General features: G+C 42.4%; 1 protein-coding gene across 3 annotated transcripts in view; it reads right to left on the bottom strand.

Moving 5' to 3' along the window:
- The window catches only part of CWC27 (CWC27 spliceosome associated cyclophilin), a 112,769-nt gene that overhangs the window by 11,953 nt on the left and 79,583 nt on the right, over positions 1-21,233 (bottom strand). For all 3 annotated transcript variants that reach the window (XR_014224488.1, XM_082242055.1, XM_082242056.1), the window contains 2 exons: positions 13,522-13,631; positions 11,676-11,779 (listed from right to left, as the gene is read on the bottom strand). Coding sequence is in view for 2 of the 3 variants with exons in the window: in XM_082242055.1 (XP_082098181.1) it covers positions 11,676-11,779; positions 13,522-13,631 (214 nt within the window). In the remaining variant the exon portion in view is untranslated. The remainder of the gene's footprint in view (positions 1-11,675; positions 11,780-13,521; positions 13,632-21,233) is intronic.

Below are 21,233 nucleotides of genomic sequence, written 5' to 3'. Positions count from 1 at the left end.
GGGATTGAACCTGGGACCTTCTGCATGCAAAGCAGATGCTCTACCATTGAGCTATGGCCCTTCCCTTTTAAATAATGTTGTGATGCTCTTGCCGTGTCCAGCTGAGTTGGGCTGAAGAGCAGGCATCAGAGTGCAGCCTGCCTCATGCTGCTTGTGCATGCCTGTTCTGATGTAAACACTTGCATCTATGCACACGGCTTCATTGCTACATCCGGTCACAGGCCAAAGGGCATTTAAGCAACTGAACCCCCATCATTTCCAAGCAGAAATCAGGCTGATAACTGATTTGCTTTGTAAAGGAGTGTGATAGGAATTTTATAGTCTTAGATATATAGTAATGTTCATAACCACATACATAGATCAACACAGGAAAGCCAACCTGGAACCATTTTGATTCCTAAACTGACCAAATCCTTTCTCTGCAAGGTTAAAAATGGAAAAGCCTCCCCATTGTCTCTTCCTTCACAAATCCTGTCTTAATCTGTGTTTGAATAAGGTGTGAGCCTGTGACCTGGCCCAGGAAATAAGTATTTTACCACTACAAAAGAATGGCCAGGCTCCCCAGGAAATCCAATCAAGTAACCTGCTAGACAGGAGATAAACAATAACAGGAGAAAAACAACATTTAAATTTCTGTGATGTAGGTGGGATGTATCTGAGGGGTGGTCTTAGGTTACACCCCTTCTGTGATGTATGCATAATGTTTCTGGGGGTGGTCCTGATCTAGAGAAGGGGAATTTCAAAAGTCTTTATAAGGCCTTGCAGGCCATTGTTCTGGGTCCTCTTCCTCTCCTGCGTGTGAGGGGAGTACCCTGTTGCAACAGATCAATAAAGATCAAGCTTACTAGCTGCTTTGCTTCTCAATATTCTCTGGTTGGCCTCTGTTATTTTCTCCTACCAATAGGGAACCTATGTAAGGACTCTATATGGGCTCTTGGATACCCCATAAGGGAAAAGGGCATATTTTTATTTACAACAGGAGCTTCCACATATTTATCTCTCCCCCACCCCCAGCCTTTTAAGAGGCCCAATGTGGTCATTTTGCTCTTAAAACATTCTGAACGACTTGTCTAGTGGGATATTAATGTGTCTATGAAAAGCCAAGCTACCAGAACTCACAGCACTGACATACTGCTACTTGGAAGGGGGGGAAGCAGAACGCCGACTGGGTTTTGCAATAGCATCAGAAACACAGACATATAAAACCGTTATGATTTATGCTTCCAGTATTTCCACTGTGCAAGGCACAGACATGATGCCTTTGTTCTATTGTTTACAGGAACAGTTCACACATACACTGTATTTAAAACATTTCCCAAAACTGCTGAAGAAACATACTTCAAATGTTTTGATAAAAGAAGATTGACCAAGTGTTTCAAAAAGAGAACATACCAGTACTGCAAACGGATAGGAGACATGATAATGTGAAGGCCAGATGTCATCCCAGACAGCACAGTGATGCACACAATGTTACAAAGCGGGTCTTATAAGATACAGGAACCTCCTTACTAGATCAGATCAATAATTCAATTAGTCTACAATCCTAGTTGCGGCTCACATTCCTAAGATATTCCGCTGACCCCAGACCTCAGAGCACGTTTTACACAGTAAGTAAAGATCAGAGTAGATGGGAAAAAAACCCTAAATGGTACCAGAAGTATAACAGAGGAATGACTGAAAGCCTCTTCTCAAACAGACAATTATGAAGAGAGACCAAGTCATTCAATCAAAATTTTATCTAGTGTAGTCAGCTCTGGCTTTTATGTCTGGGCTGGAAAAATCCTAGATGTCTGGGCATGGAGGTGCCTCCATATGTGATGCTGGGGCCTAACGATTGAAATGATTTCCCAAAGGATTTCCTAGAGAACACTTATATAACCACATAGGGATTGAGTCACATTTCTTGGGCATCACAGAAGTGACCTGGCACAAAGGCATGTTGTACCTTGAGGGTGCAATCTGACAAGCACACCCTAACCCCATCTACTCCCCATGGAAGAAACAGGAGAAATACTTGGTAATTGTTTTTCTCCTAGAGGTATTTTCTAGCCATTCAGTGGGGACTGGAAGCATCATAGCAGTGACCCAGTAAGTGGAAGTCCTCTATGGGGTAATATGGCTGATAGGAACTGGTGCAGCTATGGCATGGGCTGTGCAGTCAACACCTGGAGGGGGGGAACCTCTGGCCCTCCACATGCTGTTGGTCTTCAACTCTCATCAGCCCCAACCAGCATGACTTAATGGTTAGTAATGATGGGGGCTGTAGTTCAGCACACCATGGATTCCTCATCCTAGGTCTGCACAATTAACACTCTGAAATATGCAGGTGCATGTGCCTATGCAAAACAACAACAATAACTGCTTATTTCCCCACAATCCCACTCTGACCATTTCTGCACACAGCTAGGAAGTTCATCTTGAGGTATAAAGCCAATGATTACTTCAAAAGCATTAAGATTTCTAGTTTGTTCACAAACTGCTACACGTCACAAACTGCTACACCTCAATGGGGTTTCATCTTTGCATGTGCTAAGCAGACAAGCTGCAGAACCCAAATGGTCAGATGCCTGGCTCAAACAAACACACACACACACAAATATGTAAGAGAAATGTCATTTCTTCTGAAACATGAAACTTCTCAACAGTAAAAATTACAACTCTGGCAGAAGAAGCTATTGGACATTATGCAACATGCCCCCCCCCCCCGGACAGGAATTAATCAATCAAGACTTTGACCACTGTGCACAAATGTGATTAAGAAAGTTGCTTAATGCATACTTTTAATCAACTTGAGTTCAGAACATGCAAGGGGGAGCTAATTAGAAAAAATGACTACACTAGTGAAGCTTATCAGCTACTTATTATTTATCAGAATACTTTCAGTAAATGGTATGACATACTGTACAAAAATCGTCTTCAAATCCAATTTGAGCTCTTTGATAAAATATATTTGGACATGAAGACCTAGGTTCAAATCTCACTTCAGATATGAATGCATTAGGTGGACTTGGGAAATCATCATCTATTTGGCCTTTTAAAAAATGTGAATAACACTGGTTATTCCGCAGATAAAACACTGCATGTTTCCCTGTCTATAGATTATTGTTATTGCCATTTTATCAATCTTTTATATAAGGTGACGTAGAGGGAACCCCTAGGTTGAACCTCTATTGGGAGGTTTTACTCTGCCTGCTCTTCAACATTTTCTCCTGAGGCCCTTCTCCATGCACCTCTTCCATCAGAGATAGAAAAATCATCTAAACATTGGTCTCCAGCAAATGGGCTGAGACGCTGCAATGCATGTTTGGGCTAAAGGTGGGTCCCAAGTCTGAAAAGTCTGAAGACTACTGATCTAAAAGGACTTCCTTGCCAGTGGTGTCTGAGTTATGGAATGACCTCTCCAACAGAATGCCTACTATCATTTAGGTGTCAGAAAAACATTTTTATTTAACTGAGGCATTTTAATGTATGTTATTAATTTAACTGAGGAAGAGTTAGTCTTACTTGCTGTTTTCTTGTTTTAACACATGTTTTTATTTGTTTTATGCTGTACATGACCCAGACATCTGATATGATGAAGGGTGGTATAAAAAATAATTTAAATCAACCAAATAATAATGAAAATCATGCCTGGACAGAGCAACATAATAATAAATATGAATGAAGTAGTTAGACTGTTCTGACTTATCAGCAAGTCCAGGCTTTAGGAATAGTGCTTTTAGTGGATGATTGACAAACTGGAAAAATGTTCAGAAAGCAACTAGGAAGGCAAAAAAAATTGAATGCCAGACTTATGAGGCAAGGACGAAGGAACTGGCTATGTTTAGTCTATAGGAAAGAAGGGGGAGGGGGGGAGAGAAAAGCTTAATTATACTAGTAAATAATGGTTAGATTTTTATCCATGATGAAATTCAAATAAAGTGTATTAATCAGTTTCATCAATCACTAATGTGTGCACATAGAAATGTAACTTTGTAGAAAAATTACTGGCAGAGCAGTTTGATTTATACCTAGCTTTGCCTCTTACTCTATACTCTCTAAGAAACACCAATTGCCTAGACTGGAAAAATGGCCTTTAGAGCTAGGCTAAAATACAGAAATCAGAGTCAACCCTGTTCTACAGATAAGCATGTTGCAAAAACGATGTTCCAAGGAACCTTGAAGTGTCTCAAGAGACGGTGAAATTTTCCTTAATGATAAAATGTGAGGTCAAGGTGCCCAAGGGACAGTTTGTTCACCATTACAGATCTCTTGCTATGGTGAAGTGTAGCTTTAAGGTAAATGCAAGGGCAAAAGGGAGCCCTGCATTCTGATTGTTCCATCAGCTTGCCCACTGCATGCTGTTCTGGCAGTTCTTCAGACCCCCCCCCCCCGCAACCAATTTCTGAAGGGCAAGAGAGAAGATGTGGGAAAGACACATTGCACTAGTGGGACTCAATGTGCTGGCTCCCTCAGACTCACTTGAATCTGGTCCAAGTTATTAGCAATTACATAGGGCCTTTTGAGAATGCATTGGGATTTCCATATATCATTCCATCAATCCTTACAACCACTCTATGAGGAAGGTCAGCACCATTATCCTCAAATTTAGATAATGCTACGGCATAATCCAGTTGAACAGAACCATTAGGCCCCAGCTCCAACATTTCACACCTTCCATGGACCCCAGAAAAAGTTAAGCAGGTAAATTTTTATTTATACCCAGCCCTCCTCAGCCAAGAATGAGCTCAGGGTGACTAACATCAAATACATTAAAATACAATCGAACAATTGATTAAAATATAGCTAAAAAATTAGAATCAGGATAAAATTAAATGACTGCAGGGAACCTCAAGTATTCGTCAGGGCCAGCTATCCATGTTGGTTCCGCATGAGCTGATAAAAGGGCAAAGAGGTAACTTACAGGGTCCCATAGAGGGGGTCAAACTGGGCCCAGGACATCCAATTTTCCTGTGCAAGATCTTGGCAGCCATTTTGTGTGCCGTGACCTTGCACCCTCTCACACTGTGCTCTTGTCCCGAAAAAGCACTTTTTCAGGGCTGCATGAGATCTCGCCTCCTAAAAGCACTTTTTCAGGGCAAGAGTGAGGTGCAGGTCAAGTAACTCACCTGAGAGCGTCCTGGAAGATGTGCATCCCAGTTTTGTGTTGGAAAAAGTTGGAAGGTATGTCCTTCTGGTATCATCCGTAGGTTGCTGCTCAGCCAACTAGCCACAAGAGGATTAAAATTGGAATGGAGAACTTGTAGCCCTCCATATGTTGTTGGACTATGACTCCCACCAGCCCCTGAGCAGGAGCTGAGGAAATTTGGAATCTAACAGCATCTGGAGGGCTGCTGGTTCTCCATGTCTGGACTAAGGAAAAGACAAAATAAGCAAAAACTGTGACCCAAGCCAATTGCATTTTTGAACCGTATAATAAAGGGTCTTCTTCTTAATGTTGGGTGACAGGGTGAAGACATCTCTTTGGGCTACCAAACTCTCAAGGACCCAAATGCTTGCATGCTTGTGATAAACTCTTGGTATCCTATGACTCATTGTAACTTGTTATGCTTATGTCCTGTTCTTCGAAGGAATTCAGCTCAGTATGCATGGGGTCTGTTTTATTATTTGCTCATGTAATGGAGCCATCTATTTTGTTGCACTGTTTATGACTCATGTTTTGATGCCTTAGTGGGGAATTAAGATCTTAGGTTGTCACCCCATCTCCAAGATTTTGTCAGAGCTGGAAATAAATTCTTAATCTGACTTTTCATACAAAGTTTAACTTGTAATTATTATAACATTTATGAGCCCTTGGAAATTTTTATTCAAGCCAGAAGAAAGGTCCTTAGCATGTAAATGCTTTAGGAAGCATTCAAAACTCAAGCACATCTAAGTTTGGAATGCAGACATTGAACAGCCTGATGCTACAAACTCGAAGACCAGCCAGGGAATGCATTTAACTATCTTGCTTCAAATATTAACTCAGGTTGTGCATGCTTTTGAAATGGCTGGAGTAATCACTTCCAGAGTGGAATATGTTTATATAACAGTCACCCAAACCAACTTAATCTGGATTTAAACAGAAAATTAAGCCCCATCGTCAAAAATATTTAACCACCTAGCAGACAAGAACTAAATCCATTGCATTAAATTGTCAAATTGGGGCACGACTGTGCTGGATGAAAGCTGTACTCTCTCCTCAAAATGGAGAAAGAAGGAAAGCCGATATTCACAAACGGGGTGCAGTATATATATATATTTCTTTACAAGAAGGCAAGAAGGATGTATTGAAACACCTTAGGAAACTCTCAGTCCTCCTTATGCAATGGATCCTAGGTGGAAAGAGTAGCGTGTTTTTGTTCAATGCACATTATGAGACATTATTTTCCATGTGTCGTTTGCAGAACTAGATTTTTCACCCTATGCCTACATAGATAATCACTGTTAAGTTTTTTGTCTCTCGTCTGGAGTTTGCTGTGTCTGAATTTTTATACTCTAGGTGTCATTAGAATTTCCAGTTTCTTTCTATTTATTCATCTAGGCTAAACGTATGCAACACTGTTAGTAACACGCTACCAGTGAGATCATAGAACTGTAGCGTTCAAAGGGACCCAACCCCAATCTAGTCCGACCCCTTGCAATGCAGGAACCACAGCTGTCATTATGACTAGTGGTGTGTTTGTGGGGAGAATGAGAGAGATCTGTGGGAGTAGAGGAGAGACACAATGGTTTGAGTGGTGGTGACATATGGCCTCCCACTGCTGCTGCGCTGCCGGAGCACAATTTCTGTTCTCATCCTGAAGCAAAGTTCTTAACCCGAGGTACTATTTCTGGGTTAGCGGAGTCTGTAACCTGAATGGTATCTAATCTGAAGCGTATGTTAACCCGAGGTACCACTGTATAGTACTTTACCCAATATGAATGGATAGAATCCAGTAATGTGTGCTTGTGGACACTATTGGGATGGAGGCTAAATCTGTGCTTCTGTACATGGTGACTCCAGTATCTAGGACGAAGACTAGGACAAATGGATCTTGGATTCCATCCTGCTTGCTTTGTTCTACAGAACTCAATGAGGGGCTCTGAACACTGAGCCAGACTCTAGCTGCATAAATTCAACCATCCTGGGTTGGACAGAATTCAGAGGGTTGGCGTATGGATACATGCATGACTATGCCAAGGCAGAGGGTTTCAGAAATCATAGAAAGCTTTTCTTAGTGAAGAAATAAATGAGTCTCATCCTTCCAAGTGGTTGGGGGAAAAAGAATGGTGAATTGAAAGGCAGGCTCTTGCACTTTCTCTGTCTCAGCATTTATGCACATCTGCCATCACCACCACTACCTATGAAACATATGTGAGCCTGCAATGCTTTTCGATCTGCATTTATTCATCAAACTCATGAAACACGCTGTTCAGGAGCCAATGAAACTGAATCTTGTGGGCACCCCCATTGGAAGCTCTTTGGGAAACTGAGCGACTGTCCTTACTTTATCCTCTGGGACACGTTAAGAAAAGAAAAGAAAAGAAAAAAGATGGAAGCTTTGAAAGAAAAATCCAAAGGCAAGTCAAAAGCACCTCGTTAATAATGGTCATGAAAATAGTTGGTGTCAAATTTATCAGCACTGAACACCTCAACTTCAGCAGCTGCCAAGAAAAGATGAGTAAAAGCGGCAACTACGATTTCCATGCCAAAACTAGGTTTGTCCTGCGGAAGGGGTCTGCGAAGCTTTGCACGAGGCTCCATCAAGAGCCCTGCAAATGCCCCGTCAGCGTTTACGACCTGCGCTTTATATGCATTTTACGTTCTACATCCCGGGTTTGTGGAGGGAAGAGAAGGATCGATGCTGAGCTGCTGCTGAGCTTCAGACGACAGAGATATGTCCCAACAAGAGTTTCTGAACTTTAGAACAAAACTCTATACTATCAACCATGCCTTAGATCTTTTAACAACACTTCCCCAAATGCCTTGTAAAACAGTAAAGTCTGGTTGTAATTATCAAGCACCATACACACACTGTTTACAGTAGAGTTGTAATTTTTTAAAAATGTTTTTGCACAGAGAAGTAAAATACTTCTGAAAAGTACCCAAACGTCTACTGTGTTCCATGCCAACAGGGCAATTCAGCCAAAAATGCAGAGAGGGGAGAGATTGCCAAATAAAAGAAAATATAACAAATTGGTAATGGCTTCTATCTTGACAGAAAATGAAAATTATACCTCAATGTGTGGCCACTCATGTGGACACATAAGAATGTCTTACAGGCAATCATTTTACTTCAGATAACACACCCTGACAGTGGTGCAGGGCATACTGGCTGGCTTTCACTTTCCATAAAAGCAGCAACCGTAACCTATAAAATGGTCTAGGAATCATATAATTTATGCATATCCCACATGCATGCACACTCACACAATATTTATAATAAATCATCTCAAGCACACTGCTTGAGGGGTGGGTTGGAAGTCAGCACTAAAAATTCCTTCAAAGTTGCCACAATTGGATCCAGCCACCCAATCTACTTACAGGCACTGAAAAGGGTGGGGCGGGGGAGAAGGGTCCAAGTCCAAAAATATTCTTTGTCCTCCAAACTAATCCCCAACCATGAGATTCTTTGCACTTTTTATAGTCTTAAGGTTATTGAGATTCTGAATGTCAAAATCTACAAGCCGCCCACTCCAAAGTAGTCAAGCATGAAGATGAAGAATGGTTTCTGCTGTTGCAATTTATATATATTATTGTTGTGGTTTATGTCTGGCTGTGGGCTGATACAGGCTATCCCTGATTTGGTGCTACACGAATGAGCCTGCAGTTTAACAACAATCCTCAAGTCTTTCGTCCATCCTACCCCTCTGAATCCCTTCCCTTCCTGGCCTGCCAAAACTTTGAATGTGCTTGACCTGCAAACCAGGATAGGATATCATAGTTGATCTTGGTTTCCAAGATATGCCTAAACAATTAGTTTCCTGGTTTGGACAAAAAGAAGGAATTGCTGTACGTGAGTGGAGACGTGTGTGTTAGGAACCCTCAAAATCTAACTTCAAAACTTTCATCTGATGGGAGAAGACAGCAAGCACAGAGGGAACATGTGGGTCTTCTAGTCTAGAGGAAGATGTATGGCAACTGATCCAGAGAAGTTATGCATCATTAAATCCACACTACACCATGGAAACCAACAGAGCTTTTTTCCAGCCAGAACTCGCTCTCAGGTAGGTGCCATTGCTATTAAATGAGAACAAGGGAGGCATTCATGGTGAGTTCTGGCCCCTCTTTTTCTAGAAAAATAGCACTGGAAATCAACACTGAATTCCTGGTGTCCAAGTATCATATGAAGAGGTCCTAAACTATTACAAATGTTCTAGGGTTATATTCCTGAAAAATAACCATGGTCTTTACATATTAACTGCCCTGGCCCAACCTGAAGATACAACTTTATAACTAAGGCAGGATGTCCAAGAAAGAAAATACTATTTCTGTTTCCAGAATAGTTTATAACTCAGGATTGTAATGCTAACTGTTAACCAAAAGTTTAGCTAGCTAGCCATGCTGCTGTTCTAGGTATCTCCAGAAGAAACAGCAGCAGCCATGTGTTTTACTGAGGAAACAAAGTCTGCCTTCAGCACCTGTAGTTTAACAAGTGACGTGTATAGTGAATGGCAGAACTTTAAAAGGGAAGAACAAAAGATCCGCGGTTCAAATGCAGTATAGGTGTGCAAACATTATCTGTTCATCTAATGACTGCTGACAAAATTTCCCCTTCCCTCAAATTTCCTGCTTGTTACTTTCATTTTAAGCATTTGAAAACCTTGTTTGTAAAAAAAAGGATATTAAAAACTGGAGATCACTGCAGATCAAATTTGATTGTACAATTAAAAAAAAAAAGTTGGTTCAGCAACAAGCAACTAGGTGATTTCCCCTTCCTTCATCATCATCACAAAATAAATGCAGAACATGAGATTAAGTCTGCTATATGACCCAGGATCCTTAAGAGCAGAAAACGCAAACACAGTGAAGATTTCTACAGTAGCTGCAAACAGTTTATCCAAAGGCCTCTCCTCCTTACTGCCATCTCAAAAATATGCTATAACTCAAGCATTTAGCATAAGTTGCTCAGAACATCTAGTTCCATACCTATTTACATTAAGTTTTCTCATTTCCCCTGCTTGCCAGCAACAAATGTAGGCATCCTTTGGCAAGCAACGCTTTTAGAACTTGGAGGAAGTCTGTGTCCTTTACACATGAAGTGTAGGGAGAAGCAAGACTTGTTATTCTTAATGTGTCAGCTCAAGGCCTTATGTCTCCAGCATCACCTACATGTTTCATCTTCCAATAAATATTTAGCACTATTTTCTTTTGACTTTTAAATAGGACTGGGGGAAACTTGTTAGCACAAATTGAAGCCTATTAAACTAGCAAACAGACATTTTGAATGTTACAGTACATTATGATGAGGAATAAGTTATTAGTTATATACTCAGTCTTGTAATTTTAGCTTTTATGAAACAAGGAGTCATGACTTTCCAATGGTAGGAACAGCTCTCTTGCTTGGTTCACATGTAACACCAACTCAGTTTGATCATCACAGTTGTGACTGTATTATTATTATTATTATTATTATTAACCACCATTTATCAAAAGATCTCAGGGCAGTGTACATTAAAAGCACATTACAAAACATCAATGATAAAACATAATAAAACAGTAAAAAGCATACTGACAGAAAACCTAATGGTAACATAAGCATAATAACAGTCATCTTCCCCACACTTTCACAATCATAGTCTATTTAATAGCCAATAGGCCTTGGTAAACAGGAATGTTTTTGCCTGGTCGTTGCAATTTACAGCAGCTGAAGTTTCTGAACCGTCTTCAACCTAGAGGTTACCAGAATACAGGCCACAGAAGTTAGGCTATCCCTGTCCAGATAGGGGCATATCTGGACCACCCACCAAAGCTGGCAGAAGGCACTCTGTGGAACACCCCCCAAGCTATGTACGTGCTCCTCTAAGAGGGAGTACAACCCCCTCAAGAGCAGGAAATCTTCCACCCACGTAGCCTAGGGAACCACCCACTAACAGTGCCTCTGTCTTATCTGGCTTGAGCTTCAGTTTATTGGCTCTCATCCAATCCATTACCGAGGCAATGTACTCTTTACCTTGTTTGTACATGTAAATTCCCTTCCTCAATTCCTGGTTCAAGCTAACCAGAATTTGCTGTGACACTAGAATTGGAAGAACAGCTTGTCTCCATGGCAGAACTGAAAACCCACTTCAAACGGTAAGGGGAGGGGGATCATAGTTCAGCAATCAAGCACATGTAGATTCCAGTTCAATCCCTGGCATCTACAGTTAGCGGGTGATTTGAAATTCTTGTGGTGAACTGCTTCAAGACCTCTGGGTATACGGTGGCGTATAAGTTGAATAATAGTAAAAAATATTTTTTTAAAAAAATCCTCTGTTTGAGACCCTGGAGACCCACTAGTATTAGAGTAGCCAATTTGATTACATTTTCCCCTAAGCCAGCGGTTCTCAACCTATGGGTCCCCAGATGTTGTTGGACTACAACTCCCATCATCCCTGAGCTCTGGCCTTGCTAGCAAGGGGTGATGGGAGTTGTAGTTCAACAATATCTGGGGACCCACAGGTTGAGAAAGGCTGCGTCTAAGCAAACATTTCAAGTCAAAAAAGTTTCTTACCATCCTTCATCATCCTCCACTTCGGGTTCAGACACTTCATTTTCTGGAGTCTCCGCTATTGCTTGGTTTAGTTTTGATTTGAATCTGTCCAGCAATGCCAGCGTCTGGAATTAAAACAAGACTGCTGAAAACTTGCTCAGTTCACCACACCTTTAAGTCCTAATAACACTAACACTTGAAGTGAGCGAGCATCCAATTGGTGTGATGACTTGCACTGTGAAATCAGCTGAGCAAATGCACTGTGTGTGCAGTATTTACGTACGTATGTAATGAACTACTAACAAGCTATATCTAGTTTTTGTAAGACACTAAGTATGCCCACTCATCTGCCTCACTTCAATTTCATGTGCCCCATGAGGTTTCAGTGAACCTGCCAGTACTCCAATGGGAATGCAGATCTCTGTGCAAGCAGAGATGCCTTATCTTCTGTGCCGGAAAATGTTTCTCATTCCCATTGAACGGAGTGGAGCAGCTCATCATCCTGCAAATGTCTGTGCAAATCAGATTTCTGCAGTACTTTATAACTGCATCCATTATGCACCCGTTGGTAAGTTACAAATAAATTTAACAAAATATATGCTACCATCATCAGCAGCATCAAAGACTTAATTGTTTAGCTCTGTCTTTCCATCATTTTAAGTGTTTTAGTTAGGTTGCTTTTATTGCAGTGCTGCTTTTATTTTGTGATCTCTGATCTTAATGGACTGAGTACTGCTTTAATATTATTGCTGGCTGAAGCTATTTAATTTTATTGTGATCTGGTGTGTTTTAATTTGAACCATTTGATTCTCATAATGTAATAAATTTGCTTAAATTAGGTTATATATGTCATATTAATTTATTAAATAAAAACAGATAAGCACCATTCTCAGTGGTTTAGATGCACACTGGTAGTGAAACAACATCTAGGAACCCAAGGCTGAGAAAGGGTGGTCGAGGGGGAAGCTTACTTGGCCTTAAGACAGATTGCTCACCTGTAAGCTCTGAATTCCTAAAATTGAGAAAGCTCTCAGTGTTGCTCTATACAGCTGTAGAACTTCTATACGGGACTGAACAGAATCCCAGCTTTCCACCCCCAAACCATTTGAAGACTACTGATTTATTGGAAGATTGTAAAATTACCGTATTTTTCTCTCTATAGGACGCACTTTTTCCCCTTCAAAAATGAAGGGGAAATGTGTGTGCGTCCTATGGAGCGAAGACGCCATAGCCCTGTGACCCTCTCCCGGCTGGAGAGGTGACGTGCCTATGGCAGGAGCCTCTCCGCTGCGCCTTTCCGCTGCTCCCTGACCTGCTCTTTGGGGCTGGTGGTGGGCTTCCCCCCGCCAGCCCCAAAGAGCAGGTCGAAAGGAACCTGAAGCCTGGAGAGCGAGAGGGGTCAGTGCACACCGACCCCCCCTCTCACTCTCCAGGCTGCCAAGGTAGCCCCCTGAACGCACCTTAAACGGCACCTTGTTTTAGAGCGGGAAAACAAGAGGGGGGAAAGTTCTCCCCCCTCTGTGCAGCGCCTCCTGCTGCTTCACTGAAGGGGCGCTGGGCAGAGAGGGGGAGAATTTTTTTTTCTTGTTCTCCCCCCTCTAAAACAAAGTGCGTCCTATTGTTCGGTGCGTCCTATGGTGCGAAAAATACGGTAAGCTAAGTTTTCAGACCACAATTCAACATTAACAAAATTAAAGAGAAACTTTGAGAACAGAAGGGAAGTCCTGCTGGATGAAGCCAAAGGTGCACAGTGGCTAACCAGATTCCTAGTGGATAGTACTGAGAGACACACTGCCTCAGATAATGAAAGGGTAACTGAATTAGTTTTAAAAACATCATGCTGGTTTCATCATCTTCGATTATTTACCTGAACTTCTCGGGAAGGTCCCTTCTTCGGCTGCTGCTGTTTCAGTTGTTCATATTTCTTTTTTTCTTCCAGATATTCTGCAACAATGCTGTTTGGGGCAGCTTTGTCATCTGCATTTAGAAACCAAGGAAAACATGCACTGAGCCAAGGATGACTATGATGCCATCACCGGGGAAGAGAGAGAAATAAGACTACATAAATCACCTCTAGTGCTGAATACTGTCTGGTTAGCTATTTGACATATGAACTCATTAGAAAACACAATTTGCTGAGAAAACTGACTGACTGCATGTCTAGTCAGAAATAAAACCAATTTAGTTCAAGGAGTTTTGTACACTAAGTGAGTACACAATTGCTGTTTTAGTTTGGTAGATTAAAAACGATTTGAAGTCAAAGGGGTGGTGAATTATGGTCTACTCTGAGTAGGCTAACACTATATATCACTCTATACCAGCTTTTCATGTCACAGAAGAAATGGGAATAGATTTGAGAATACAGTGGTGCCTCGCAAGACGAAATTAATTCGTTCCGCAAGTTTTTTCTTCTTGCGAGTTTTTCGTCTTGCGAAGCACGGTTTCCCATAGGAATGCATTGAAAATCAATTAATGCGTTCCTATGGAAACCGCTTGCCAGGCTGGCGGTGCGGAGAAGGGCTTTTCTCCCCACCGCAAGCCTTCAGGACAGGTACGGGAACTTCTCCTCTGTTCCCGGGGCTTGCGGTGGGAGGAGGGTTTTTCCTCCCCACCGCCAACATTCAGAACAGCATTCTGAATGTTGGCGGTGGGAAGGAAAACCCTCCTCCCACCGCAAGTCTTCAGGACAGCCTTCTGAAGGCTGGCGATGGGGCGGAAAGACCTCCTCCTGCCGCCAGCCTTCGGAGCAGCCTTCCAAAGGCTGGCGGTGGGGCAGAGAGCCCTCCTCCCGCCGCCAGGCTTCGGAGCATCCTTCTGAAGGCTGGCGGCGGGAGAAGGTCTTTCCGCCCCACCGCCAGGCTTTGGAGCAGGCTTCCGAAGGCTGGCGGTGGGGCGGAAAGACCTCCTCCCGCCGCCAGCCTTCGGAAGGATGCTCCGAAGGCTGGCGGCGGGAGGAGGTCTTTCCACCCCACCGCCAGGCTTTGGAGCAGGCTTCCGAAGGCTGGCGGCGGGAGGAGGTCTTTCTGCCCCACCGCCAGCCTTCGGAGCAGCCTTCCAAAGGCTGGCGGTGGGGCGGAAAGACCTCCTCCCGCCGCCAGCCTTCGGAAGGATGCTCCGAAGGCTGGCGGCGGGAGGAGGTCTTTCCGCCCCACCGCCAGCCTTCGGAGCAGCCTTCCAAAGGCTGGCGGTGGGGCGGAAAGACCTCCTCCCGCCGCCAGCCTTCGGAAGGATGCTCCGAAGGCTGGCGGCGGGAGGAGGTCTTTCCGCCCCACCGCCAGGCTTTGGAGCAGGCTTCCGAAGGCTGGCGGCGGGAGGAGGTCTTTCCACCCCACCGCCAGGCTTTGGAGCAGGCTTCCGAAGGCTGGCGGCGGGAGGAGGTCTTTCTGCCCCACCGCCAGCCTTCGGAGCAGCCTTCCAAAGGCTGGCGGTGGGGCGGAAAGACCTCCTCCCGCCGCCAGCCTTCGGAAGGATGCTCCGAAGGCTGGCGGCGGGAGGAGGTCTTTCCGCCCCACCGCCAGCCTTCGGAGCAGCCTTCCAAAGGCTGGCGGTGGGGCGGAAAGACCTCCTCCCGCCGCCAGCCTTCGGAAGGATGCTCCGAAGGCTGGCGGCGGGAGGAGGTCTTTCCGCCCCACCGCCAGGCTTTGGAGCAGGCTTCCGAAGGCTGGCGGCGGGAGGAGGTCTCTCCGTCCCACCGCCAGCCTTCGGAGGAGGTCCGAGGACAGTGGGGAAGACGCGCTGCGCTTCCCCGCTGTCCCGGAGATTTCCCTATGGGCTTTCGTCTTGCGAAGCAAGCCCATAGGGAAATTCGTTTTGCGAAGCGCCTCCAAAATGGAAAACCCTTTCGTCTAGCAGGTTTTCCGTCTTGCGAGGCGTTCGTCTTGCGGGGCTCCTTCTGGTCCTCCTCCCGCTTGGCTGAAGGGGCGCTGCGCAGCTCTCCCTCTCTGCGCAGCGCCTCTCCTTCACAGGAGAACGAGAGCTGTGCAGCGCCCCTTCAGCCAAGCGCCTCTCCTGGCTTCTGCCTTAGCCGCGCACAGCCTTCATCCCGCAGCCCTGAAGAGGCTTGGCGCAGCTATCCCAGAAGCCAGAACAGCCAGAGGCTATCCCAGAAGCCAGATCCCTCTTGCTGTTCTGGCTTCTGGGATTCAGAATATTTTTTTTCTTGTTTTCCTCCTCCCAAAACTAGGTGCACCTTATGGTCTGGTGCGTCTTATGGAATGAAAAATACGGTACTAACAATCTGAGGTGTTAATATGTGGAAAGGCAAAGCAAATCGCCCTTCACTTCAGGCAACAAAATGTCTCAGATGTGAACAACAGGTGTACATCATGCAGCAAAGGGTTTAATCGAGACTTAATTATGCTTAGATTAGTAGGTCCATTGATTCCAAAGAGTCTACTCTAAGCATGACTAATTCTGGATTTAACTCAATGCATTTTCTATGTGTTTTGTATTGAGGTTGCCTTTGCCTCCCCACCAGCCCTTTATGACTGTCCCTGGTGGTGAAGTCTAGGACTGTGGTGGGGGAGTAGGGGATGGGAAGTCCTGAAAGCATGGTCTGAACTCGCTGCCACTGCACAGGACATGCATCTGTTTTGGAAAGGTTTGCTTGCTTGTTTTTGCTATGCATTTGGATATCTGTTAACCAAATGCTGCATGATAGTTCCTGAGTTCAAGGAGCAGTTTTTCATCTAAGTTTGGGTACAACTCAACGCCATTTTAAATCAAGATTGCAGACAGAACATTTCAAAAATGCACTGATTTTAACTACTGTTTCAAAACTGAATTTATTATTATTTTTGGTTTCTCAGAATTCCTATCCAATGCCTGCTACATAACAGATAATATTAGCTTTCCAGAGCTTCAAGTGAACCACAATGGCCTATTCCCCTTTTATCCTATGCCAATGTAGTACTGTCATACATAAAGGATGAGCATTAGAAAAAATGGACTTTTGGGCCAATTTTGCTAATCTATCCTTGTTATGTTGTATCTCTGCAACTCTACAGAATATTCTTTGCTTCTGACATTTATTCGAGTTGGAATAGTGATTACATGGAAAGTAGTATGCTATCCATGTTCTTTTGGGTTTTGGCTGAGTTTACAAACTGGTGCTTAAGTATTCCACTTTATAATATTGAAGTTTTATGCCCCATTGTATAGTATAAAAAATATGATAGGTTGCAAAAACATAGGGTTTGGATCCACTTTTTACTGTGTTCTGTGTTAGTTTTGTTTTTAAATATTTTGCAGCAAGGCACTGCCAAAAACAACACCATTATCTAAAATAATTTTCTCAGGTTATAATTGTAAACATAGTCCTGTTATATAAAGAACTGAATACCAATAATCTAATAAAAATGTGTTTAAGGTCTACCATTATTTATTTGAAGATTGATTTTGTTCAAATTTGGGTTTCTGATTCATCTTTAACAAACTTGAATATTCATATTTAACACTTTAGTGTATTCATGTAGATAAATACAGAACCCCATTCATGAAATTGTTGGTGAAACTCCTTAAAAGTGCAGTTATGGTCCCAAATCAGGAACCAAAATGATTCCTGAAACCCCTACCCTGCTATGCGAAATTTGATGAAAACATATCAAAAGCAATTTATCAATTTTTAAGAGGCTATACCTTCAGTTTTTGGAACATCCCAGAAACAGTACTCACTAAAGCTGAAAACCTACCAACCACTTCAAACACAGGGTTTTTGTTTTTTTAAAATTCTTGACATAACTATTTGTAGATTTGTGTGAGTGGAATATTTGTGAACAGAATTGTATGCAACAAAGTGAGGTTTTTCTTCTTCCAGGAATTGGAATTACTGACTAGGAAATAGGAGTTGCTAACTAACAAACAAAACGTTTGGTTTTCTGGTGAAGTTTTTATAGTGATACAACTAACACTACTTAGTATATTAACATTTGGTGCAGACCCCAACCTGAATGTTGAAAGAGAGTCTGGAGGTGATTAATATATTCTTTTCATCTGCTTGTTTGTGCGTTTAAGAGCTCATAGAAGTGGACTACACTACAACGCTCTGTGAGCAAGGCACTGATGGACTCCCCTATGTATGGAAGGTGAATTAGGGAACTGTGCAAATCCTTTCATCCGTTATTAACACTACTCATTCTAGGAAGAGATGGTTTAAATGCCAAGTAAGTGCCTGAAAAGAACATGGGGAATTGGCCTTTAGCTGCCTTGATTTTATCTCAGAAAGGCAAGTTATAAATGCCAAAAATCAATTAAGCAAACTTTCTTTCTTGCAAACATGCAGACCCAAAGCTTTTACATACATAAGGCACCTGGCATGTCTAGGTAGGGCTAGGCCTGAAATCTTTGAGGGCCACTGCCAGTCAGGATAGATAAATCCAAGCTTGACAAACCAATTATCTGACTTGGTATAAGGTAGCTTCCTATATTTCTAACTTTAGCCTAGTTCTGTAGTCCTCATGGCTTCAGTTTGGCTAGCAAACTCCGGTCATCCTCACTGTAACTCTCTTCTCTGTCCTCTCTCTCCCAAACTGAGCCTAATGTTAGTACAACAAATTTAAATTTCAAATGATTTATTTAGCCAATAACACTACTACTCCCAAGATATGTGCTTATCAAGGGTATACAGTCGTACCTTGGTTCTCGAACGCCTTGGTACTCGTACGCTTTGGCTCCCGAAAATCTGGAAGTAAGTGTTCTAGTTTTCGAATGTTCTTTGGAAGCCGAACGTCCGACATGGCTTCTGCGGCTTCCGACTGAGTGCAGGAAGGTCCTGCAGCCAATCAGAAGCCGTGCCTTGGTTTTTGAACGGTTCTGGCAGTCAAACGGACTCCCGGAGCGGAGTAAGTTCGACAGCCAAGGTACCACTGTATAGGAAATGTGTGAAGAAAGCAGTTTGAGGGCCTGTATGCTCAATTATTTGAATGAATGATCATAGGAAAGAAATGCAAATTTAGGAAAGAAATGCAAATTTAATAAACTAGTGCAATGCATTTACCAAAGCTGAAAAGTAATCTAAAAATAAATTAGGCTTGAGATCATTTGGTTCAGACTAGCACAAGATCAAGAGATTATACAAAGGACTGGTGAGAAGATAAGAGACAAATGTCTCCTTCACTGGCAAGACTGGATTCAGGTTTCCAGCAGCTTTCAGCAATCCTTTGTCTTAATCTATTTTACTCTTTTATTTAGTGCCCAAGACTAGCTCTACAGGATGTTGAATGATGCTGCCCCAGGCACAGCCTCTCCAGCTGCTAGAACTAGCTGCTGCTCTTATGTTTAATGGGAACTATTGACAGCTTTCTTGTTTTGTCCTGTCTTTTTGGCTGAGGAAACCACAAATCACTGCAACGAGGAACAGCACATTTCTTTTTTTAAAAGAACTGTAAACTGATTTCATCATGCTAATAAGAAAAAAACAAACATGAATAACAGAATATGGGAAAGGCAAGTTATTTAAGTATTTGTTGTAGCAGTGCATCAGATATGGTGGAGTTGTTCACTCACTCAGTCGTTTTGGATGAAAATCACTGCAGTCGTATTAGGAATAGCAGGCCAAATGAAAATATTTTAAACATTATTTAAATGTCACCAGGAAGGCTTTGGGAAAGCTGGATGTACAAGGGGAGAAAGGACGGGGCAGAGGAAGCAGAGAGTGTGCTTACATATTACCAATCCAATAAGCCATGGTTTGTTATGTCTATACCAGGATTTATTGTACAAAGGCAACCCTAGGAAGACATGTGTTTTTGTGATGGGGGCATCACTAAATACACACCACAACCTTGAATTATTGTTTAATCAGAGTGCTATTATACTGAGCAATAAATGCTCTCTAAATGTAATAATCAGGCTTTTTTCAGTTTTGCCGTCCCCTAAACTAAACTAATTATTCTGAGAAAGAAGACAGACATACAACGTTGCAACCAGAATGATACTTCAGGCATGGTTTTTAAACAATTATGGGGCACAGAAACTTGAGGAACAAAATGACACTAGCAGAAGATCAAACGACAGATAATTATAGGGGGGAAAGCAATGCACTAGGTTGCAGATTAGTAAATCTATACTGAACCCAGATGTCACTTTTTTAAAATGGATGGCACAAGACCTAAGGCTGACAGGTCTTTGGAGAGACGGCTGCTTGCCCCAAACAGAAAAGGGAAATAAAAACACACACAGAGAGAGCTCTGTTTCATATTTACAGTCTCAACTGACAGACCTTTTGCCCTTAGGGCAGCAAGAGGTGGGGGAATCTCAACTGAGAATCTACAAAAAGAGTGATAAAAATTAAGACACTTTACACTGCACTGAAAACTCCCCAAGGGTTTCTCATATAATATAACCCAACAGATATTTAAAGGTAATGAGCATGAACTAATTTTCAGACAAAGGGGAGAAGCCTTTTCTGTTTGTAGATGGAAAATCTCCCTCAATCCTTTTTTTGTTGAAAAATTCACACTGAAATTATTTGCCAAAATCCACATGTAATATCCCCTCAAAACCCTTTTTAAAAAGAGCAGGTGATATTCAATCCATACTTGCCTAAATACTATGAAGTATCAGGGCCAGAAAGAATTGGACAGTGAAAAAAGGAACCAGAAGCAACTGATGCTAACTGTATATTATTAAGTACCTCATTTCTAGTAAACATAGCTGCAATGTGTTTTGAGGATCTCTATTCCCTGAGGAGAAATCTAAAACTGCTTCATATGCCATTAAAGTGGATGCAAGTGTTATTTAATGAACATCGTCCAGCCTTCCTGTAAATTATGTTGCAAATCTATGGTCTAACCATGCCGGCTGGAGCATTTCAGTATTTTATGGAATCAGAGTTAAGAGGCACCTCAAAGGCAAACTAGTCCAACCCCAGCCAATATGTGAAACCCACAACTACAGCATCCCTGACAAGTAGTCATCTAGCTTCTGCTTGTAATGAAGAAGAGTTCGTCGCATTCTGAGGCAGCCCATCCCATATTTCAACAGTTCATACTGTCATAAAACTCTTCATAATATTTAGATGAAATAACTTTTAAAAATTTCAGCCTGTTCTTCCAGGTTCTACATTCTATGTAATAGCCCTTCAAATGTCTTAAGATGGCTCTCATGTCATTTCTTAATTGTCTCTTCTCCAAGGTAAACATACCAAACTCCTTCCACCTTCGGTCATAGATTTTGATCTTCACCATTTTTGTTGCCCCTCTCATGCTAAATCAGAACTGTTTACAAAATATAAGTCAAACAAAATATGTTAAAGCCAAACTCCTTAGACTTAGGACAGTGGAAATTTTTCTTGTTCAATCTTGTTTGGAGAGCCACATCTCTAGCAATATCAAATTAATCCAAATAGCTGTGGATCCTTAGGTCTAAATCCCTCTGCAATTGTCCTTCAGGTGCCCCCAGTCTCCAGATGCTACATATATCCTGGTCCAAATCTCACTTGTACTGACCTTTCCCTCCAGTCAAAAAAAGCAAGTTTGGTTGGAAACCAAACATATAAACAAGGGATAGATATATTTTAAATAAATAAATGAGAACACCTGCCAGTTATGATCTGTCCTTGAAGCTTTCTGCAGTACTGCT

This window comes from Podarcis vaucheri (assembly GCF_965113315.1).
Source record: "Podarcis vaucheri genome assembly, chromosome: 11".
NCBI lineage: Eukaryota > Metazoa > Chordata > Lepidosauria > Squamata > Lacertidae > Podarcis > Podarcis vaucheri.
Note: the sequence above shows the minus strand (reverse complement) of the source record. Positions and strands in the feature narration are given on the sequence as shown.